A 25,257-nucleotide genomic window follows, 5' to 3' on the forward strand; every position below is an offset into this window, starting at 1 on the left:
GAGTGAACTCTGGCCTCCTCCTCCTCCCCTATTCCCTCTCCAAGGTGGGTGTGCTGAGTAAAGCACTTGTGCTCCTGCTGGGCACTATTAGCCTCCCAATCAGGGAGTTGGGCTTGTCATCCAGATTCCTCCTTCTTTAATGATGTCGATTATTTCCTTAGTTTCTCTAATTAGCTGATTTATCTAGCCAGTGTGCGCCTGGACTACATAGCCTCCCCAACAGCCCCCTCTGAAGGGCTCACTGGCTGCTTCAGATGCAATTTACCCAGAATCCTTTGAATGCATGGTAGATCCAGGGGATGAGCAGACTTGGTGGTGGTCTGGGGCCATGAATCTTGGGGTCCAAACTGGTAAAAGTGACAGTGCTGTTCAACTGTGAAAAAAAGGGGCAGCAGGAATCTCACCTCAGGGGGTTTGATGATGGCCAGTTGGAATCCTTTACAAAGCAGGGCTGGATTTCCCTGTTGCCACTCTGAGCCTTCCTGAAATGTGTTGTCCAGAAACTCAATAATGGTAGTTATTGAATGCTTATTATGGAATGAGCCTTAGAATACGTCGGGGTCAGTACAAAATATTCAAATTTGCATAATGTCTTCATAGAAGCAGTATGGCCTAATGGATAGAGCACTGGCCTGGGAATCATAAGGATCTGGGTTCTAATCTCAGCTCCTCCACTTGTCCTTGTGTGACCTTGAGCAGGTCTATTAACTTTTCCTTGACTCAGTCACCTTATCTGTAAAATGGGAATTAAGACCATGAGCCCCATGTGTAATGTGGACTGTGTCCCCCCCTGATTTGCTTGTATCTACCCTAGCACTTAGTACAGTGCCTGACATACAGTGAGCACTTAACAAATACCATAATTATTATCATTATTCTTATTACAATTCAGACATGGTCCCTCTCACGTGCAGGGCTCTAAATTAAAATGGGGGAGGGCAGGCCTGTGAAAAATAGGAATAAGTTACAAATAATGGAAATATTTAGATTCAACAATAAAAAAACTGAAGAGCTTTAAATTAGGTAGGGAATACTAGGAGGGGACAGTCTTCAGCCACTCCAGGCCATAGTCCTTGGGGATGCGGAAGCCACTCCTTATATTCTGACCTTTCTAAAGGCAGCTTCTGGGGGTGCTCTTCTCTTATTGGCCAGGGGAAGGAGGGAGTGGAGGGGTGGATTTGACCTCCTGTGGTGAGATGTGGGGTAGAGCCCTGGGAGACAGGTAGCCCCCAGCAGAGCCTAGAGCTTCATGATGGTATGGTAACTCCACGCGGATTATATTGTACTGTGTTGTATTGTTGTATTGTACTCTCCCAGGCACTTAGTACAGTGCTCTGCTCAATAAGTACAATTGAGTGCCGATGGATTTCAACCTCTGGGTTCTCTGTCCCAAGCATTGGGAGGCCATTGGTAGATCATGGAACTTGAGGTGATACCTGTATACATGCATCCTAGACTCTGCTCCCGGGGGGGTGAAATTAGTACTGATGGAGAGGGGTCTTAAGCTGAAGCTTTTCCCATACAATTGGATTCCATGGATCCAGTTCTTAGGTGTGGCTTTTATATCATAATGACGGAGAGCAATCTGGTCAGTTAGACATTCAGTATTTTAGTCATTGTTGGGTTTTTCTCAACAGAAAATATATTCTTCCAAAATCTTCGATCTTAATGAATTTCTAAAGAGCTGTAAATTATGGGAAATCAAAGGGTCCGAATATCTTCTCAAAATTGATAGTTCTAAGATATTATTGGGTACTCCCTCGGGCGCCGATTAATAATTCATTGTTAAAATAATTATTTGGTGAATTGATGGGTGGCTTGTTAAAATTATTGGTGTGCATATTATCTCCTTACGTTTGCAGAATTCTGTACCATCTATTCTTTACCACTTTCACTGTGTTTGTTTCCTATATTATCCCTGCTTTTAGGATTGATTAGTCTAGAAAGAAGATATCTCAAATTCTATAAAGCCAACATTGTTCTACCTTTCTCTTTGTCAGCATTCATCTGCTGAGGGCTAAGGTACTAATCGTATTCATAGCATTATTCCACGGCCCAGGGATGCTATCTGTGCCTGGTAAATAGCCAGCAAATTCACACACTTGGAGAAATTTTAGTTGTCTTTACACAGAGGCAGTTAAGTTGCATCCTTATTCCTTGATCATGTCTCTAATTCTATCAGTCAATGTATAGTGTGTGTGCCTAGGTATGATAGCAGTTCCCCTCACCTACTTCGGCTGTTTTCCAGTCACGGGTACTAGTGTCCATGCTGTAAAAGAGAATACTGTTTTAGTAACCACAGTACAGAGGTTTGAGTAACCACAGTTTCCTGTGGCTCTTCATTACACCACTTGTCGTTTCAAGTCATTTGCCCTTACTCTTCCATCACATCATTTTACACTATATTGAATCTGTTGTTTTTCTTCATTGCACAGGGAACTTACGGTTGAAGCAGACTTTAGGCAATGAGCTTGTTGTGAATTGTGGGTTTTTTTCTCCATAATTTGTAGAGCATTGTAACAAAGTGAATGTACTATGGCAGTGCTTTAAAGGGATGTAAAATTGATTTCCTCACACTGCATTTTTTAAATATGTTTGGTGCGGGCTGAGTACACTCATTTTTTACTGATCTAAATCTTTCCAAATTTAACCAAGGTGATTGAAAATATAGAAGTGCTAGCCCATCATCATCAAAATCACTTTGTGATTTCTTAAATGGGGTTGATTTTGCCAACCACAAAGACTTTCAGAAATGTTGGTGAGGGAGATAATGATGGTATTTTTTAAGCGCTTACTATGTGCAGAAGCACTGTTCTAAGTGCTGGGGTAGATACAGGGTAATCAGGTTGTCCAACGTGAGGTTCACAGTCTTCAGCCCCATTTTACAGATGAGGTAACTGAGGCACAGAGAAGTTAAGTGACTTGCCTACAGTCATACAGCTGACAAGTGGCAGAGCCAGGATTCGAACCCATGACCTCTGACTCCCAAGCCTGGACTCTTTCCACTGAGCCACGCTGCTTCTCATGCATATAAATGGATAATATCTATTTAGTTATCAATGATTAATTACCTCAGCATCAATCAATAGTGTTTATTGAGTACTTACTAAGGGCATAACACTTGTACTAAACACTTGGGAAACTACAATAGAATTCATTGATAGGAACCTCCAACTTAAGGAGCTCCCAGTTTAGTGGGGAAACAGACAGCAAATTACATGTAAGAGGAAAGAAGAAAGGGGGATATATGCATGAGTTAGGATTTAGGGTTCATAAAATGTGTACATAAATACAATGAGTCGTTGTAAGTAGTTAAATGCTAAGATATCTAAGAAATGCTGAAGGGTCAGTTAAGTGATATTTGCCGGGAAGATTAGATATTAATGCCTACTGGGTGTGAAGTACTGTGCTAATATTGAAAAATGAGGAGAAGCAGCGTGGTTCAGTGGAAAGAGCCCCGGGCTTGGGAGTTAGAGGTCATGGTTTCGAATTCCAGCTCTGCCACCTGTCAGCTGTGTGCCTGGGGGCAAGTCACTTAACTTCTCTGTGCCTTAGTTACCTCATCTGTAAAATGGGGATTAACTGTGAGCCTCACGTGGGACAACCTGATTACCCTGTATCTTCCCCAGCTTTTAGAATAGTGCTCTGCACATAGTAAGCACTTAACAAATACCAACATTATTATTATTAAAAAATCTAACAGAAGCAAGACATGTTCCCTGCCCTTAAGGATCTCCAGTCCAATGCTGCTAGAGAGGAACAGATAGACCAAAAAACAAATATTTACAAATAGAGGAATCAGGAGGATGAACAAGCAGAACAATATATCAGTATGAAATATTTGAATAAGAAATTGAATATAAAAATAAGTGTTCACTAATATTTTCCTCTACTTTTGGCCTTCCCCCCCAATGAATGGCTGTGTTCAGAGTTCTGTGATTGTCTTTTTTTTTGCTAGAGCCATTTACCTCTGCTTCATTTCATAAGAAATACCCAGAGAGCACTACTTTTTTTTTTTTTTTGCCATGGCAGCTTGTCATCATTCATCCTCCATTACATTAAATTTCTAATTGTGCAAGTGCCATGAAAGCAGCCACTGTAATTTCCACAGCAACGAGTTCAGTGTGAGTACCTATTTTTATGAATAGGAATGAATAATTCTTTCATCTGAGGAGCTCAAAGTACATTATCAACAATAGCAATTTGTCACCCTAATGCCTCTGTATGGTAGTTAAGTGGCAAGTATTTATCATGCCCTTTTTACAAATGGAGGAAGTAGCCGAAGAAGACGTGATTTATCAGCAGCAGGCAATATTTTTCACAGATTATAAGGAAAAAACAAATTTTACTTTCTCATATTGGAGCTGGAGATAAAATTGGACTGATTGGGCTGATTTTAGGAAGTCTGTGTTCAACGTATTGCAGTGTTTTCAGCATAGTATGGACAAATGCAAAAGTTTTATCCATAATATGAGCTCAGGGGAATTCCTTCCCTTGAAGGAAGGGAGTGATGTACAATGGATAAGGGATAACAGAATGATGTATAATATAATGTAACTAATAATTGTGCTCTTTGGCCAGGTGGTGCAGAGGATTGTCTTCCCTAGGGGGTGTGGATGGGTGAATGGTGTGTTGCCACCTAGTTTTGTTATTTACGAATTGTGCTGTGCTGAGGATCATATCACTTGGGCTGCTCTAATTCCCATTTCACAGCCACAGAAATTGGCCACTGAACAGGGATTGAGAAGCTGTGTAGCCTACTAGTCAGAAGACCTGGGTTTTAATCCACTCTGCAGCTGTGACCTTGGGCAAGTCACTTTCTGGCCTCAGTTTTCTCATTAGTAAAATGGTAATTAGTAATTTTACTAATTAGTAAAATTAGTAAAAATTTGATTCCTCTTCTTCTTACTTAGACCGTGAGCTCTGTGTGGGGCTGAGACTATGTTCAATCTGATTAATAATAATTAGGGCACTTGTTAAGCACTTACTATGTGTCAAGCACTGTTCTAAGTGCTGGGGTAGACACAGATTAATCAGGTTGGACAGAGTCCCTGCCCCAACATGGAGCTCACAATCTTAATTCCCATTTTACAGGAGAGGTAACTGAGGCACAGAGAAGTTAAATGACTTGGCCAAGGTCACATAGCAGACAAGTGGCAGAGTCAGAATTAAATTCCAGGTTCTTCTGACTCCCAGGCCTGTGCTCTTTCCACTAAGCCACACTCCTTCCAGTATTTCTACCAACACTTAGTACAATGCTTGGTACATATGAGTACTTAACAAATACCACAATTACTATTATTGAGACTGTAAGCCCATCAAACGGCAGGGACTGTATCTGTTGCCGATTTGTTCATCCCAAGCGCTTAGTACAGTGCTCTGCACATAGTAAGCGCTCAATAAATACTATTGAATGAATGAATGTTATCATCATCATCATCACCATCATCATGAGAAGCAGCATGGCTTAGGGTTCTAATCCCAGCTCCACCACATGTCTGCTGTGTAACCTTGGGCAAGGCACCTAAGTTCTCTGTCCCTCATTTACCTCATCTGTAAAATGGGGATTAGGACTGTGAGCCCCATGTGGGACAGAGGCTTGTGTCCAATCTGGTTAACTTGTATCGACCCCTGTGCTTAGAACAGTGCTTGGCATATAGTAAGTGCTTAACATGTGCAATAATAATAAAGGTTATTATTATTATCATCATCTTCATCATCATTGAGAAGTAGGAAAGTTTAAAGTCATTTTTGTTTCTGTTCTTGAGAAAATAATAATGACCTAAAAATGTCAGAGTGAAGATCGACAGTTCTGATCATAGGGATCGATTACCCCAGATGGTGATATAGATAGAAAGACTCAAAGACAGGAGTCGGGATAGAGCAGGAAAGGAGGAAAGGGGCTACACGTCCATTCATCCCAGTGGGATACATCCCAGTGGAAGTGGCATGCAGCTCCGAACCCCTGAATTGCTGTCTTTTATTGAGCCAGGCCTCCAGGTTACATTCATTAGTTCTCACGGGAAATTTCCATTCTCTTCCTCCCTGTTCTTTGTTCAATTTGAGTGGCCAATTCTGGGTCAGTGTGTCAGGTTTTCCCTTATTTGGTTGTCTTTCTTATCTGGGGGTCGACAGTTTCACAAACTGGAGGGGATCATAAAATGGAGGGAAGTCCTGGAGTCACTAAAATGGAGTCACTCTTGTCCTCTCAATTCAGCTCCATAGGTCTGGCTGCCGGTCAGTTGGTTCTTTTGGACAAATTTCCATGGCAGATATTTTAATATTTTAATGTGATATTTTACTTTCTGGATGCCCAGAAAGATTTCTTGAGTGAAAGATGACATTAGAGTCATTATTTTAGGAGTTGTTCTGAATCATTTTACACAGAAAGCTCAATCCCAGACAGATCAACTGCAGTAAGCCAGAGTTCCTGTGTAGTTTACACAGGTCTCAGTCTTTTTTGCACAGGTCTTTTTTGGGAACAGAAGGTGGATATGGTGTGGGAACAAACAGAAGACAAAGACCCAGAGATATGTGTGAGCCTTCTCCTTCTCTAAGATGTTGTGGAGGTGAAGTTCTCACATAGCACTTTGGTAAAGTATTTTGATCCTGTGTCCATGATATTTTAATTCTCAATAATATTTATTGAATGCCTACTGGGGGCAGAACATAGTATTAGGATTCATTCAGTCGTGTTACTGACTGTTATGTGCACACCTTTGGACTAAGTGCTTGGGAGAGCACACTGTAATAATAAGCAACAATTCCTTAACTCCCATTCTCTCCTAGACCCCCTCCAATCTGGCTTCCGTCCCCTCCACTCTACCGAGACTGCTCTCTCTAAGGTCACCCGTGACCTCCTTCTTGCCAAATCCAATGGCTCCTACTCCATTCTAATCCTCCTTGACCTCTCTGCTGCCTTTGACACTGTCGACCATCCCCTCCTCCTCCATACCTTATCTCACCTTGGCTTCACGGACTCTGTCCTCTCCTGGTTCTCCTCTTACCTCTCTGGCCGGTCATTCTCGGTCTCCTTCGCCGGAGCCTCCTCCCCCTCCCATCCTTTAACTGTTGGAGTTCCTCAAGGGTCAGTTCTTGGCCCTCTTCTGTTCTCCATTTACACTCACTCCCTCGGTGAACTCATTCGCTCTCACGGCTTTGACTACCATCTCTACGCAGATGATACGCAGATCTACATCTCCGCCCCGTCCTCTCCCCCTCCCTTCAGGCTCGCATCTCCTCCCGCCTCCGGGACGTCTCCACCTGGATGTCGGCCCGCCACCTAAAACTCAACATGAGCGAGACTGAGCTCCTCATCTTCCCTCCCAAACCCGGTCCTCTCCCAGACTTCTCTATCACCGTGGATGGCACGACCATCCTTCCCGTCTCTCGGGCCCGCAATCTCGGTGTCATCCTTGACTCGTCTCTCTCGTTCACCCCGCACATCCTATCCGTTACCGAGACCTGCCGGTTTCACCTCTACAATATCGCCAAGATCCGCCCTTTCCTCTCCACCCAAACGGCTACCTTACTGTTACGGGCTCTCGTTATATCCCGGCTAGACTACTGTATCAGCCTTCTCTCTGACCTCCCTTCCTCCTCTCTCGCCCCGCTCCAGTCTATTCTTCACTCCGCTGCCCGGCTCATCTTCCTGCAGAAACCATCTGGGCATGTCACTCCCCTTCTTAAACAACTCCAGTGGTTGCCTATCGACCTCCGCTCCAAACAAAAACTCCTCACTCTAGGCTTCAAGGCTCTCCATCACCTTGCCCCTTCCTACCTCTCCTCCCTTCTCTCTTTCTACCACCCACCCCGCACGCTCCGCTCCTCCGCCGCCCACCTCCTCACCGTCCCTCGGTCTCGCCCATCCCACCGTCGACCCCTGGGCCACATCCTCCCGCGGTCCTGGAACGCCCTCCCTCCTCACCTCCACCAAACTGATTCTCTTTCCCTCTTCAAAACCCTACTTAAAACTCACCTCCTCCAAGAGGCCTTCCCAGACTGAGCTCCTCTTCTCCCTCTACTCCCTCTGCCACCCCCCCTTTTACCTCTCCGCAGCTAAACCCTCTTTTTCCCCTTTTCCCTCTGCTCCTCCACCTCTCCCTTCCCATCCCCACAGCACTGTACTCGTCTGCTCAACTGTATATATTTCCATTACCCTATTTATTTTGTTAATGAATTGTACATCGCCTTGATTCTATTTAGTTGCCATTGTTTTTACGAGATGTTCTTCCCCTCGACTCTATTTATTGCCATTGTTCTTGTCTGTCCATCTCCCCCGATTAGACTGTAAGCCTGTCAAACGGCAGGGACTGTCTCTATCTGTTGCCGACTTGTTCATTCCAAGCGCTTAGTATAGTGCTCTGCACATAGTAAGCGCTCAATAAATACTATTGAATGAATGAATGAATGAATAAGCAGTACAATAGAACAATACACAATAAATAAAAAATTAGGAATTTGGGAGAGTATTATAGAGGAAAGAAGATCCCTACCCACCAGGGGTTTACTGTATTTTGGATACTTCAGCAATGAAGTGGTTAATATCTGGCATGGTAAACTTAAACATTTAATAATAATGGGGCATTCATTTGGAGACCTATTAAGATGAATTGAGGAAGTTCACACCTCTTTGTGTTATTGTTTCAGAGTGACTAAGCTGCAGAATGCTTATGGGAACGGTATGTTCATTTACATAATGAAGGTTATCTTCACAACCAGAAGGGTTGAGCTGTAGGGGTTTAGTAGTGTTGCCTGTTCTCCTTTCCTTCTTTTAAAAGCAAAAGTGCTATAGCCAGAGGGAACTATGCTTGGTAAAGTTGACTTTCCATTTCTAAATCTTAATTCTGTTTGTTTTTCAGACTTCTGATCACCTCTTCTGGATAAAGAGGTGACTCAGTAAAAAATGATACAGCTTGATCACATTTCTGTGAAAATGTGCATATTTTAATTGTGTGGTTAAATGTTATGAAGCAGTCTGGAAAGTTAAGAAGCCCGAAATGATCATTTGGCACCTGCAGTGCTATTCATGTCAGGCATTTTCATTAGAAAAAATCAAAACCACTTCTTATCCCCTTCTGTTTTCACACTCTCTTAAGGCTAAAGCCCTCTTTTGCCTACTTCGGTCTGAGCTGTGTGAAGCAGATGCCCAGAGATAATAAAGTGGCCCTGCTCTAGGCTTGAAAGACCCCAGCATTGGTAATTGGCTACCACTAACTGTGCTGCCAGATGAAAGATTTAGCATCTCAAATCCATTGGAAACAGAAAGGGGTGGACAGGACAGGACAGTCAAGCCAAGTTCTAACCTTCCTTGGAATTTTCCTTTCCATTCCCAAGACAAACCTTAGCCTTTTCCAGGGGAAACATTGCTGTCTTTTTGCCCAGAGCATTTACACTGACAACAGGAGCTTCATTCTGGAAATGTTGTGCCAATCTTAACTCCAGCCATATGCATGATGTGTGATTATTATGTACCTAATGTTCCATTAATATTGTGTCATATTTCTCTCCAAAATGGTGTGGAAGGAATTAAATGAGCCTTATTTTGAAGTAGCATTAGTGCTTTTCATGTATAAATAACACAGCATCTCTCCTAGAAAGGTTTTCTCTGCATCCATTTGAGTTTCTTTAGAAAAGCCTACAGGAACAAAAAAATCTCTGCTGGAACCCATATAGGATCAAGAAATCAAATCAGAGCAGTGCCCTGTGATCCTTAAGTGACTATTTAAAGGATAACATCTTGAACCCCTCTAGCTAATGTGCAAATGGACCCATCTGAATTATGCTTAAGCAAATGTGTGCTCATTTAACATCCTTAGCGGTTTTCTGCTGACCTTTTCTGCAGTTAAGAAAAATGCGGGACTTTGGCTCTAGTTTCTGTGCTGACTCACTTGAAAGGGAAAGTACTCAGGCAGCTGCTTAACAGGTCCTAGTCCACCTTTGGAATTTGGTTTGGGATTTATCCTGCCTCAGGATCCCAATGCTGTAGACTTTCCCCAAAAAGTTCCCCAGTCCCACAGATCTAAGAACAACCACCATGAGATTCTCAAGTTGCAAATTTGAAGTCCAACATCTCCCTCATTCATACGCACAATTGTGCATGCAAGAACACACATGAACACACACACACTTGTACGTCTGCATCCTGACTTTTGGCTGCCCAGGGGAGGCCCCTTGGGCCATGGCCCTTGTAGAATGCTCAGGCTCAGGCCTGGTGTCTGCCTTAGTGACCTACCTCTTCCAGCCCCAAATGCAGCTCTTCCCTCCTCTATGACTCCCAAACCCAGGCTGGAAGTGTCTCCGTGGGTGGTGTGGAATGCGGAAGGATGTTCAGACTCACTATGCTCCAGAGCCGTCTTGGCTGGACCCCTGGAACTGCTACTGATAAACAATGATCCCACAGTGGAACCTAAGGCTGGGAGAGAATTGGCATTTTTGTGAGGACAGCAGACCGCCCACCGCAGTGGAAGTTTCGACTTGCTGCTGTCCGCTCCCTGTGCCAGATCCTCATTCCTCTACAGCCCAGAGGGCCAATTTGAAGCCTAAGTTCTTCATTGTAGCAGTGCGTTTATCACCTGCACCGAATGACCAGAGTCGCAGCTGCCTGTTTTGATTTTGAAGGGGAGAAATGTCAGTAATCTTCTATATTGCAATTCTTGGCTTCTTTTGCTCGAGCGTGAACCCAGTATTGGAGGGTTTGGGTTGTTCGGAGATTCCTTGGGAAAGGGTGGATGGTTAGTAGTACTGTCTTGCACGTGATTCTTTTGTCATGGAGGGTTATTTTTGATGGAGAATGTGGCTCTCAACTCTGTTATAATGTATACACCCAAGTGCTTAGTTCAGTGCTCTGCATATAGAAAGCACTCAAATACGATTGATTTCATTCTTGTCAAAGCCCCAAGTTAAGGAAAACCCAAACTGTAACATGCTCACCATAGACTAATGGCAAAGCCATACTCTTGTGCATAATCATTTCATCTTCCCCTCTTCAAAGCCCTTCTGAGAGCTCACCTCCTCCAGGAGGCCTTCCCAGACGGAGCACTCCCTTTCCTTCTGCCCCTCCTCCCCTCCCCATCCCCCCTACTCCCTCCCACTGCTCTGCCCCCTTCCCCTCCCCACAGCACTTGTGTATATTTGTATATATTATTTATTACTCTACTTTATTAATGATGTGTACATATCTATGATTCTATTTATCTACTTTGATGGTATTGATGCCTGACTACTTGTTTTGCTGTCAGTCTCCCCCTTTTAGACTGTGAGCCTGTGGTTGGGCAGGGATTGTCTCTATCTGTTGCCGAATTGTACATTCCAAGCGCTTAGTACAGTGCTCTGCATACAGTAAATGCTCAATAAATAGGATTGAGTGAATGAATGAATCTGACTTCATCTCAAATTCTGTCCCAAAGAATGTTCCTGATTTCCTCACAGCATTGTAGCCAAAGCGTGTTGTGAAAACACATGTTATGGATGGCTCTTTTGTCCACTGATTTCATTAATAATAATAATAATGATGATAGTATTTGTTAAGGACTTACTAGGTGCCAGGCACTGTACTAAGCGCTGGGGTGGATACAAGGAAACCTGGTAGGACACAACCCCTGTCCTGCATAAGACTTACAACCTTATTCCCCATTTTACAGATGAGGTAATTGAGGCACAGAGAAGTGAAGTGACTTGCCCAAGGTCACACAGCAGACAAATGGCAGAGCCGGGATTAGGACCCATGAACTTCTGACTTTCAGGCCTGTGCTGTATCCACTATGCCACTACCTCTTTAAGCTCTTAAAGGAGGGCAGTTATGATAGCCTAGAGTGGAAAATGATTCAATCCACCACTCCTTAATTGTATTGTCAGGTCCCATATTAAACAGCTAAGGACCCAACCATTCTAACTGGTATTTGTGTGTTTGACTTCCTTTTTCCTCACTTCTCGATTGGGGGTATTGTGTAAGGGAGAAAACATGGTTTATATTGGCCTAGGGTGAAGTGCCAACTTTTGGCACAGAGGAATAGTTTTAGTACATGCCATATTTAAGTGAACTGTCCCAAAACCAATATTTGCACAAGATATTTTCCCCTGCTGACCTTACTGCCTGTTTCTTTTTTGAATAAACAAGAAGCTAAACAAATTCCCACACACTCCTCCTAGAAGACCTAACATAAATTGCCAGTTGTTGGAAAGCTGCCTAGTGCTTCCATTCTATGATTGGATTTTAGCATATTTAAAAAGTTATTGGTGGGTGCACCCTCCACCATAACCAAGTCCATATATTTTTTTTAAGGCGGGTGAGTTGATGGGGCTGTTTCTGATTGTTGGCAATCCAGGCAATCTACTTTCTTTACCCAAGAGGGATATTTGTGCCAGTTGCTGAGCTGTTATGAGCAATACTGCTGTATTTCCAAGGAAAAAAACTTCTATAAAAGGCCCCAAGAGTTAATTTCAGTTTTTGTGTTGACAAGTTGCTGAAATCAGGGTCTCCCCAACACTTTCAAAGACAACAGTCAGTCAGTCAGTCAGTCAGTCAATCATATTTATTTAGCACTTACTGTGTGCAGAGCACTGTATTAAAGCACTTAAGAGAGTACAGTACAACAATCTAGAGTTGTCTTGTACAACTACAGTCTAGAGGGGAGCTGGAATCTAAAAAGGTAGGGTTATGGATGCTAATCTAGAAATGATTTTGGTAAAGAATCCATTTTTAACAACATCTGTAACACTCCTTTGAAACAGGAGAGTGGAACTTGAGGTCCAAAGTAGCATCTATTATACATCTGGGTACTGGTCTTTTTTTGAAGTCCAGTGGGGTAATAATAATAATAATAATATGTTGAATTTGAGGAGTACTCATATTTTTCCAAAGTACTTTGCCATGCTATCTCATTTTATTCTCACCCCAACCCTGGATGCTTTAGAGGAAAGTGTTGTCCCATTTTACAGATGAGGAAGCCAAGGTACGGAAAGGTGAAATGACCAAAATCAGATTCAACCAAATCTATTGGTTCTACCTTCACAACATTGCTAAAATCTGCTCTTTCCTCTCCATCCAAACTGCTCCCTTGCTAATCCAAGCACTTATCCTATCCCGCCTCCTGTATCAGCCTCCTTGCTCAACTCTTTACCTCCTGTCTCTCCCCACTCCAGTCCATACTTTACTCTGCTGCTCAGATCATTTTTCTACAGAAATGTTGAGTCCACATTTCTTCACTCCTCAAGAACCTTCATTGGTTGCCCAGTCACTTCTGCATCAAGCAGAAACTCTTTACCATTGGCTTTAAACACTCGATCACCTTGCCCCCTCCTACTTTACCTCGCTGCTCTCTTGCTACAATTCAGCCTATACACTTCGCTCCTCTAATGCCAACCTACACTCTGTAGCTCAGTCTCATATATCTCACTGCCCACACCCATATCCAGTCCCTGGCCTGGGATGCCCTCCCTCTTCATATCCGACAGTTAATTACTCTCCCCGAGTTGAAAAGCTTATTGAAGGCATATCTCTTCCATCAAGCCTTCCCTAAGCCCTCACTTCCTCTTCTCCCACTCCCTTCTGTGTCACCTTTGCACTTGGATTTGCTCCCTTTATTCACTCCTCCCTCAGTCCAACAGCATTTATATACATATCTGTATTTTACTTATATAAATGTATGCCTCCCCCTTTAGACTGAAAGCTTGTTGTGGGCAGGGAGCATCTACCAAAGTTGTTATATTGTACTCTCCCAAATGCTTAGGACAGTGCTCTGCTCACAGTAAGCATTCAATATATATGATTGATTGACACCCACCTATTCATTTGGTTAATTTACTCATTTTGTCTTTCAGTACCTTGCACTATCCTTTCTCCTGCTGCCACTGTTTCTGAATCATTTATACCTGCCTGTCTACCCCATTAAATTGTAAACACAGTGAGAGCAGAGATAATATACTCTCCCAAGTGCTTCAAGCAATGCTGTACACACCATATGTGCTCAATAAATACCATTAAATGATTATTATATGAGAGTATCTTTGAGTTTTAACAATCTTAAAATTATATGAATTTGGTAATGAAATTACATCTAAGCAATGAAATATAGTTTGGTTTGAAATTGCTACATTGCAAAAATCCACAGTCTTCCCTATCCAAACTGTTACTTCATTGATCCAAGCACTTATCTATCCCATCTTGACTACTGCATATGCCTCCTCCCTGACTTTCCTTCCTCCTGTCTCTTCCCACTCCAATCCATACTTCACTCTGTTGCCCAGACCATTTTCCTAAAAAACCCTTTGTCTAAATCTCCTCACTCCTTGCCAAATAATGCCAAAATACCTTGGCGAGGAAGTGAGAAGCATGGAGATTTTATTGGAAATCAATCACTGGTGATTCACCATAAGCAAAATGCTTTGCTTTGCTTATTGCTTTGGTTTAATATGCCATCAGCCATTAGTTGAGTAAATATAGTAGTTTTTCCCAAACTTCCCATCTGAAGAGCAAAAATGAATGAAAAATTTGTTGTTTTTCTTATTCCTCCTGTTTCTTGATTTAGCAGTTGATCAAGATGAAGAAAGCAGAAGCCAAGGAGTGAGAGTGGCAGAAGTTGAAGGCATCTCAGATTCAAAGGTAAAGTAAACTCAGAAATACAACTCAAAGGTGGTTTGTAATCCTGAACTTCTGCCTTTCTCCTACCAACTGGGGAGGTGGTTTGCATGATATGGATCTTTAGATCTTGTCTGCTGTAATTATACACCTTTAGAGACAGGTGAGATTTCTGGGAATAAAAACCTATGTCCTTGAGGTTAGGATACTAAAGGAGTATGAATGATATTGGCCTGGCACTGATGTAAGACATATTTTTAATTTAGTTCTCTCTCAGTTTTGCATGCATGACATTTCCCTATTATATTAGACACAGAGAGAGTAAATAAGAGTCTGGTCTGTTCTGCTATTCAACCAAGTTCTCCTGATATTTAAGAGTACTTGATTACTTAAAAATTTGACTGCCTGCTTGAGGAAAAAAATACAGTGCTTACAAGTTGGTTCTTTGGTTGTGGGTTTTAACTTTAGGTTCTACTTTGAGAAAATGATAGTAAGCAGAGAACTCATAATCTTTCTGTTAAGGTTGCCTACATTTGTGATATAGTTTGTGATATACAATTGCTTTCAGAATTGGTATTTCTTACCCTGACGGTTTTCAAGATATTTTCCCCATGGAACTGTGGAAATTAAATCTCACACCTGTAGGGGAATCTCGATTCAAACCTTGCCATCTCAACATTCACTCCTCCTCCCCCCGCATCCCCCCAGCCTAGCTTTTTCGAGATGAATCATTCATTAATGGATAGGATTTAACATGGTGGTGAATTGCTAACAAGGCAGATATTTTCAAAGTTAAACAACATCTTATTCCAGCAATTTAGAAGAAACTCTCCTTGTAGAGAAAATGTCATGTTAAAACTAGCCCACTTCCATAAGAACCCTACTGTTCAGAGTCTTGAGATCCTGGTCAAACCTGCTATCATTAACAGTGTACATGCAGTGTGCATACACTGAATGGTACAGTTAAAAGGCACATAAAAGACAATGTTAAGGCAGAAAAATTGTGGAACTTTAAAGAAAGTATACCGTTTAGCACTTGCTACTTCTCTATTTATATTTACTGCATTCTTATTTCCACCATATAGACTTCTGAAATCGCACTCGGCCCTTGATCTAATCTATAAAATGATATTTTTCACTGACTATAATTCATGCTGTCATCTATTGTCATTGCTTTCCCATTCTATTACTTTTCTTATTAAAAAATCCAAGATAAAAGAAACCTTTGCCATCTTCAAAATATTGATTAAATATCACACTCCCATATTTTTCCTTGAAAACTCTGAATATTTAGCTAATTCTAGAAATAAATTTCTCAATTTGAGAATTTCCTATATTGTTCTTAATTGATTCCTGATTTGATAGTGTTCTTTTGGATTTTTCATTTTGTCATGCTTAACCTTTGCAGCTCCTGGCACTCTTTTCTCTTTTACCTCCTCATCTCTTGTTCCTTATGAGGCTTTTGTTCAAAGAGAGCTGCTTTTTTTTTGATAGCAGTGTGTCATGCTGGTTTATGCCTGTCTCTTGACTGCCCATTTTCAGCAGACATGTAACATCATCTGGGGCCTTTGTAATACTTCGTTGACTACTCATGTCATTTCTGTGCTGACTTAGCTGGACTTCTAGAAGAGGTTGTTTTGAAAGCTAGCCACTAACTGCCATTCACCATTTGTCACATGAAGCCTTAGAGAAGCAGTGGAAAGAGCCCAGATCTGGAAAGGCAGAGGATCTGTTTTCTAATCCTTGCTCTGCCACTGGTCTGCTGTATGATTTTGGGCAAGTCATTTAACTTCTTTGTGCCTCAGTTGCATCATCTGTAAAATGGGGATTAAATCTTCCTCCCTTTGACATAGACTGTGAGCCCTAGTGGGTACAGCCTGATTGTCCTGTTTCTATTCCAGCACTTAGGGCAGTACTTGACATAATAAGGGCTTAACAAATGCAATTTTTTTTAAAAATAAGCTTTTTCATTTATCATTGTTCTCAACTGTTCCTTAAGCATCCATTCCAACATAGTTTGGAAAAAATCATGTCCCTGCACCCTTACTCTTTTAGCTGTCAGAAAAAGTTAGATTTTCGATTGCACATTACTCTTATGCCGAACTGAAAATGGTATGAATAACCATAATTATTCATTGTAATGATTTTTTTTCTCAAGAAAACACTGAGGCCCTAAAATAAGCCTCTTCTGGTCTTTTGACATTAACATTGTTTTTCCGGCTTAGCAGCTCTAGGCACATTGCTTATAATTAATTTTATGTAGATAAATTAAATTGGCCAGGAATAAAAATCAAGATCGAAGCCTCCTACTGTTACCCTTGCAGGATCAAGGCTGCCAAAATAATTTAATGAATCCATGGCTTCCTTGCACTGAATCACTGATTCATAGAGCTGAAGGGGCCTCGAGGGATCCTCTGTTTCAGACCCAGCCTCCTTAAAGCATTGCATTTTAAACCAGCATAGTCCCACCAAAACCCACACATTAGGGCTGCTGAATGTCTTGTGGCTATAACAATACTAATAATAACAGTAATTGTACTATCCAAATACTTCCTATGTGCCAAGCACTCTGCTTAAAGCTGAGATAGGTACCACATAATCAGATCTGACTCAATCTTTGTCCCACAGGGAGAAGGGAGAGCAGGTAATTAGTCCCCATTTTACAAATAAGGAAACTGAGGCATAGAGAAGTTGTAACTTGCCTAAGGCCACACAGCAGACAAGTTGGAAGCCAAGACTAGAACCCAGACCTCCTGACTCCCTCTCTTGTGGTGTTCCCACCAGGCCATGATGCTCAGGAATGGTCTACAATGCCCTTGATTTGCCTCTTTTCCCTAGTAAGGTAGTCCTGATGCCTTCTCCTGTGACTGTTTAGGTCTGTACAGGAAAGGGAGAGGGTAGACACACTGTCCAGCATGTTCCTGGCACCATTCTAAGCATTAATCATTGAGCAGACATGAGAGCCGATTCGGGAACACATGCCAAAGGCTGAGTTGGAAGCAAGGGCTACTGGGAGCAGTGGAGAACTACGCCTGGGTCAAGCCTAGAGAATTGATTGCTACCTCTACTCCCAGAGCCTTTCTCTGTCACCCTTCCCCCCGACCCGTGCCAGGAGAAGATGGCTGAGAGCCCAAGGCAGCACACATTTCTGCCCCTGGCCATGAGGCAACCTCCACCTTAAACCAGAAGGACCACCCTGCTTTATACCATGTCCAGCAGCTGGCTATTTACATATTTCTCCCTTGTATCCACTATTATTTATTTCTTTATGTATTATGACATTTGTTAAGCACTTACTATGTGCCTGGCACTATACTGTACTAAGCCCTGGAGTTAGGTACAAGTTAATCAGGTTGGACACAGTCCCTGTCCCAAATGGGGCTCAGTCTTAATCCCCATTTTAAAGATGAGGAAGCTGAGGCACAGAGAAGTTAAGTGACTTGCCCAAGGTCAAATAGCAGACAAGTGCTGGAGCTGGGATAAGAAACAAGATTCTTCTGACTCCCAGGACTGTGCTCTCTCCATTAGACCACGCTGCTTCTTGCTCTTCAGGATAGTCTATGAAACATGGATGGCAGTTAGCTAATGGATGCCAAACTGTTTAAGTGATTAGGTGAAAATTCTCTTGTATTCTCAAAAGTAAATTTTAGTGCTGAGATCAGAAACTCAAGAGAGTCATTTTTCTCTCTCTTAATTATGAAAATATCAAGCTCTCAGAGAAGCAGCTGACATTTACTTTAAGTACCCTGAAACTCATTTAGCTTTTATCATCAAGTGCATTCAAGTTTCTTGATGCATATAAAAACATAGACCTGTTCAGAAGGAAAAAAGTAAACTAGGAGGTAGAGGTATTTTAATGTTCCCTTGGAAATCACAAGATTCAAGCTTGACAAAGGTACATAAGGGGAAAGATATCCCAAAGGGAAAGCACTTCTTTTGAACTGCTTCCAGTTGCCATAAATTTGAGTCAGGGATCTTGAGCAGAAGGACCATAGCAATTCCAAATTTCTGGGATGATATATAGGGAGAGAAGATATCTTGGTTCTAAACCTTCTAGGATATAAATTTGCCCTTGTCAGTGACCGGGTGGCCAGTGAAGATCGAAAGGGCAATCCATCAATCAATAGTATTTTTTAAAAGCTTACTGTGTGGTTGGGGCAGTATAATTCAACGGAGTTAGTAGATACGTTCCCTGCCCACTAAGAAGTGAACAATCTAGAGGGGGAGACGGACGTTAAAATAAATTAAAGATATGTACATAAATGCGGTGGGGCTGAAGGTAGGATGAATAATGTGCTTAAAGGATACAGATTCAAATGCATAGATGATGCAGGAGGGAGAGAGAGTAGAAAACAGGACTTAATCAGGGAAACCTTCTTGGAGATGCAATTTTAATAAAGCTGTGAAAGTGGGGAGAGTGAAGGTCTGTCATATATGAAAGGGGAGAGAGTTCTAGGCCAGAAGGACCATCTGGGCAAGGGTTCATTTGTGATATAGACAAGATTGTAGTACAGTAAATAATTTGATGTTAGAAGAGTGAAGCATAAAGTCTGGATTCTAGTAGGAAATCAGCGGGGTAAAATAGGAGGGGTCGAGAAAACTGAGAGCTTTAAAACTAGTGGTAAGGAATTTGATGCAGAGATGGATGGGCAACCACTGGAGTTTCTGATTGGGGAGATATAGATATAGACTGAATGGTTTTGTAGAAAAAGTGATCTAGGGAGAAGAGCAAAGTATGGGTTCGAGTGGAGAGAGACATGAGGCAGGGAGATCAGTGAGAAAGCTGATGCAGTAGACAAGGCAGGATATGATAAGGGCTTGGATCAGCAGTGTAGCAGTTTGGATGGAGAGGAAAGAGTAGATTTCAGTGATGTTGTGAAGGTAGAACTGACTGGGTGTGGTGACAGACTGAACATGTGGGTTAAATGAGGGAGATGAATTAAGGATAATGCCAAGGTTATGGGCTTGTGAGATAGTGAGGATAGCGATGTAATCTCCAGAAATGGGAAAGACAGGGAAGGTAGGGCTCGCATGGAAAGATGAGTTTTGTTTTGAAAATGTTAAGTTTGAGGTTTGGAGAGACATTCAAGTAGAGATGTTCTGATGGCAGGAGGAAATGTGAAGCTGCAAAGGAGTAGATTTGGTAATCATCTACATAGAGGTGGTAATTAGAGCTGGGGGAGCGAATGAGTTCTCCAAAGGAGTGGGTGTAGATGGAGAATAGAAGGGGATCCAGAACTGAGCCTTGAGGGATTCCCACAGTTGGATGGGAGGAGGTAGAGGAGGAGACTGCCAAAGGTATTGAGAATAAGTGGACAGAAAGATGAGGAGTCCAGAAGAGGACAGTGTCTGTGAAGTCAAGGTTGGATAATGTTTCCAGGGAAAGGGGATGGGCTACAGTGTTGAAGACAGTTGAGTGGTCAAAGAGGATTAGGATTAGGGTGGAGTAGAGGCCATTGGCTTTGGAAAAAGATTGTTGGTGACTTTAGGGCAATTTCTACGGAGTGAAAGAGGTGGAAGCCGGATGGAAGGAGGTCAAGGAGAGATTTGGAGAAGAGGAAGAGAAGCAGTCTGTCCTAGTGGAAAGATCATGGGCCAGACCTGCCACTTACCTGCTGTGTGACCTTCGGTTAGCTAACTTCTGTGCCTCAGTTCCCTCATTTGCAGAATGGGAATTTAGTATTCATTCATTCAATCAATTGTATTTATTGAGCGCTTACTATGTGCAGAGCACTGTACTAAGCGCTTGGAATGGACAATTGGCCAACAGATAGAGACAATCCCTACCCATCAATGGGCTCACATTCATCTCTTAGGCTGTGAGCCCTGTGTGAGATCCTAATATCTGTACTAAGCCCCAGCACTTAGTACAGTGTTGATACCTAGTAAGACTTGACAAATTCCATTATTAATGCTATTATTAAGTGGAGGAAGCAGGTTAGAAAATTCAGTAAAATGAGAGAGAAGGGAGATGAGGCAATAACTGGATGGAGCAGTGGGGTCAAGGATGTTGTTTTGAGGTTAAAACTTTGTTTTAGGTTGTTTAGGGATGTCTGAAAGCATTGGGAAAGAAATCTGCAAAGAAGAGGGTTGAAGATGATGGTCAGGGAATGGGCAAGTGTTTGATAAGGTGCAAAGGGATATGAGGTTGGGTAGAGTAATATACTCCTTTTTCATTTAAGCCATTCAAGCTATTGCTCTTGTGTGTTTGGCTTTTGTTGCTTCCACTTTATAGACCTAGCAACTTGGACTTCTGGCTCTGGACAGGGTTTAGGAAGTTAGCTGCTACTCTAGTATCTTTTTTAAAAATTGCTGAATGCTTACTCCAAATCCTGCTCTGAGATTGGAGGTTCCCCTTCCCTGAAACTGGTTTCAGGTTTGTGTTGGCAATAGAGATGCACCTTTAGTCCTGAAGAAGTTTCTATCCATAGATAAAAAAGTGTAATCATTTCAGTGCTCTTCTAGTGGATGGCACATTTCCATGTATTTAGAATTAATAGCAAAAATCAGATTTGGGGAAATGGAGAAAATGGTTTGATTAATTCCCTCAAAGATAAGATTGTTTAGGAGCATTTTACTGTCTAAATTGCTGAGGCTTTATAAATACCCTTTTCTTTTCCACAAAGCAATAATAGTTTTTTACCATACATCACTCAATCAATGATATTTGTTAAGCACTTACTCTGTGCAGAGCACTGTATTAAGTGAGGGTAATCAGTTGTATGACATGGGATAGATTGGTGAAGAAACCATGTCAAAGAAAGTTCACATTTTAGTGAAAACACCATGTCTCACACCACAAACGTATGCACACAAGATTCTTCCAACATCACGTCCAAATTAAACAGATGTCTCTTTCCAGAAGGACTTTAAAAAAAAAAGATATATAAGTGCTTACTATGTGCTACACACTGCACTAAGGTAGATATAAGATAATTAGGTTGTACACAATCCCTTTCTGACATGGGACTCACGGTATTAATCCCCATTTTACGGATAGATAACTGAGGCATAGAGAAGTTAAGTACTTGCCCAGGGTCCCACAATAAGCAAGTGGCAGAGCTGTGATTAGAACCCAGACCCATTTCTTTTTTCACTACACTACACTGCTTCCCTAGTTCCTTAGCTCACTACACATCCAAAATGTATATGAAGGAGAGCTGAGAATACTGTTCTTAACAAATATTTAAAGAAAAAGAGCTGCATTTGAAATCTCATGTTGCTAAGATGTCATTACACTCATCATTAGAACAGATAGGCCATGACACAAATCTTTAAACAGAGTACTGATGTCAAATGAAGGAACTTTTTAGAGTTTTTGTTTTATTAGTTTACTAATACTTTTAATTTCATAAAGACCAGCAGGTCTGTAAACAGTGATTTGCAAACTCTTTAACTTATTGTTTTGGATCAAATAGTGCTAATGCTGCCAAATCCAGCTTCAGATTCTGCTATTAGATAGATGTGTAACCATGTGTAACTGGGAACTTTGTGCAAGTATCTAAGGCTGAATCTGATCCTGGGGTTGTCCTTGATACAAGAGATACAAGAGAAGCAGCGTGGCTTAGTGGAAAGTGCACGGGCTTGGGAGTCAGAGGACATGGGTTCTAATCCCAGCTCTGCCATTTGTCTGTTGTGTGACCTTGGGCAAGCCACTTAACTTCTCTGTGCCTCAGTGACTTCATCTGTAAAATGGGGATTAAGACTTTGAGCCCATGTGGAACAACCTTATTACCTTGTATCTACCCCAGTGCTTAGAACAGTGCTTAGCACAGAGTAAGCGCTTAACAAATATTATTATTATTTATTTTATTTTACCCATATCCAGGTTTAATTTTCAAATGTTAGCAAGATGATGCATCGTTCCACAGTTTTAGGTTTTCAATTAAATTGATCCCAGCTTTTAAACAAGCTTTTTTTTAATTAGGTAAATCTTTAAAGATAATCTTACTGTCATGTGTCTACATGAAACAGTAGAGGAATTTCAGTAATTCCCAATAGTAATTTTGGTTACGAAAGGGAGTAAATTCCTTGTGATTTTTTTATAATATATGCAAATAATCCTGTGGTGGAGTTAAAGAAACAGGAGGTTCCTTGTGTTATTTTTAGAACTCTGTATCACTTCATCCTTTTTTGCCAGAGTTGTTCCTGACTAACTTTCCCATGAGCCTTTAACCTCTTGCTATGCTTTGTTGATGTAACAGGAAGCAGGCTGACAGGAACAAACAAATACTAGCATATCAGGCACACACATAGTGCCCGTTGACTTAGTTAGCCCTGCCCTTCACTCTGTTAACATAGATATATAAATCATCTGTTTCACGTTATCTAGTGGTGCTTTCTCAAGAAGCAGTGATATAATTTCAAATAGGCAAAGAGCTGTAGTGAAATTAGAGCAGCAGAAAAGATGAGCTTATTGTAAGGTTCATTTTGTGACACTGTCATGTCCTGGGACTGTGGATTTAAGTATATATTTGCGCTCTCTCCAACCCTCAAGGCAGGGGTGATGTGCAAGCTGCAGGAAAGAGATGACATTGGACGGATCGAACTGGTCCAGAAGCTGGCGAGAGAAAACTGCCACTTTTTGCAGGCGGACAAAAAAGAGCCCGAGAAACCCGAACAAGTAAGACATTTTTCTCTGGTGGGTAGCTGTTGGAAGGGAAGGGGAATTTTTATGTCTTGTTGTCTGTCTTGAGAGAAGAGATGGGTCTTGAGTTGGCCCTAAAGAATGGAAGAGGAATCATCATTATGCCGTAGCTCTCCACTAATGGGCTTCAACAGGGATTTTGAGTGAAATTTGCTGTTGTCCAAAATAACTCTCAGTCGCCATCAAGAAAGGTCAAATTTCAGTAGGTCTGAATAATTTCTGGATCTGGTTTGCTTTTCGAGGCTCTTTCGCCCATACCAGCCAGGGAATCTTCCAGTGAGGTAGGCTAGTTGGCTAATGCATGAATTCCTAAAGAAAGAAAATTTAGATTTTATAATTTAATAATGAGAAGAAGAATGGTAATTAAGTGTTTACTCTGTGCCAAGCACTGTGCCAAGCATTGCAGTACATACAAGAGAATCTGATCAAACACAGCCCCTGACCCACATGGGACTCTCAGTCAAAGAGATAGGGAGCATGTATGCATTCTTAAGCAATTTGGATTTCATCCGTAAATCAGTACCACATTTTGGACATGTTTATACCACTTATTCATTCCCCTAATTGTTTTTGAGAAGCACCCAGAGAGGATAATAGCTGGAAATTGATTCAAGGAGGAGTGGAGATTGCCGAGCCCCTATTTGCACAGAAAATGTTAAAAAGCTTTTCCACAAGGCTCACCAAGAAGGGAACCGAAAGGGCGTTTTTCAACAGTTTATGATACTGTGCATTTAACAAGAGTGTTATTGTCTCACTTTACTGAAAATTGGAGGCAAGGAGCATTCTGCTCATTGCTCCTGAAAGCAGTTATTCAAATGGTGACTCTGGCCTGAATATGATTTAAAATGCCAGTTGTCACACTGGTAGTACAATGTAGCCACTTTCTTCGGCCCCAACTGTTGTTTGTTTACTTTTCTGTTTGTTTGGAATAAGCTCTTGTTAGGGGGCCGAATCAAAGATTTTTTTGGGGAAAGAGCCTCTGGAAAGAGTCTCTACCAGGATTTTAACCGTCTAAAGCCTGCTATTTTGTTTTGGATATAAAGGGGATTCCCCCTGCCTCAAATCCATCCATCCTAATGGGAGAGCTTGACAAACAAGAGGGAGAAAGAAGAAGTTGAGAGGATAGCGTATGCTGCTCTGTTTAATAGCACAGAAGCTCCCATTTCTTTGGGGGAGGTAAAAGTTGTAACCTCAGGTATTGTAAGTCAGGAGGATAATTAAGAAGCTTCAAATTCTGGTGATTTAACTCCCTGCATGCATGATTGGCGCACAGAGGGCAGTTGAAAGAATCTGCAGGTACTTTTAGCTTTGGGGATAATGTAGGAGAGTTTAAGTACAGCTTAAATCACCTGAAACACCCTTTGTTTTTGAACTTATTTAGTGTTTAAAAATAGAATTAGAGAGTTATGGGCCACTAAAAGGAATAACTTTACTATGACTGCAGTTGTACTGTTGTTGAAACTATATAAATGGAGACTAGAACTGTGTGTGGCTATTCCTGTGTGAATTTGTGTTTATTGGGTATGTGTTTGCACGATAAGAAAGTCATTGGGGAAATTATTTGGTGTAGTGGATGAAACAAATGGCTAGGAATCTGGACACCTGGATTCTAATCATATTCTCTAATTTGCTGCCACTTCACGATTAAAGCTCTCTGTGCCTTGCTTTGCACAAAATGGGGGTGCTAAATTTGTTGCCACCTTCAGGAATTTCCCGAGGATTCATGACATGATGTTAAAAACACTTGGGTTCCTCAGAGGAGGAGTAATATATCAAAATAAAAGGTGGTATTATGAGTTTTTTCCCCTCCTTTTATAAACCTTGCTGTAATGCTGGAAGCAAGGAAATATATGAACCACAGGGATTTTTCTTCTTGTGTGGCATTTTCTCAGTAAACTGGATTTTTAGTAGGTTGCCAACCGGCAGGATGACACTCATTGAATTATGGGACTTTTACTGGCTCTTTCAAGGATAATGAATCTTGCTTGTATGTGAAAGGGACATGGAAACATATACTGGTGCTGATTAAAAT

At 41.6% G+C, this 25,257-nt stretch overlaps 1 protein-coding gene across 1 annotated transcript in view; it reads left to right on the forward strand.

Annotated features, from left to right (window-relative positions):
- The window catches only part of RAPGEF5 (Rap guanine nucleotide exchange factor 5), a 238,949-nt gene that overhangs the window by 101,309 nt on the left and 112,383 nt on the right, over positions 1 to 25,257 (forward strand). Inside the window, 2 exon segments of the mRNA XM_039912832.1 lie at positions 14,529 to 14,602; positions 23,076 to 23,201. Coding sequence (XP_039768766.1) covers positions 14,529 to 14,602; positions 23,076 to 23,201 — 200 coding nt within the window.

The sequence above is a fragment of the Ornithorhynchus anatinus genome, chromosome 8 (genome assembly GCF_004115215.2).
Source record: "Ornithorhynchus anatinus isolate Pmale09 chromosome 8, mOrnAna1.pri.v4, whole genome shotgun sequence".
NCBI classification, from domain to species: domain Eukaryota; kingdom Metazoa; phylum Chordata; class Mammalia; order Monotremata; family Ornithorhynchidae; genus Ornithorhynchus; species Ornithorhynchus anatinus.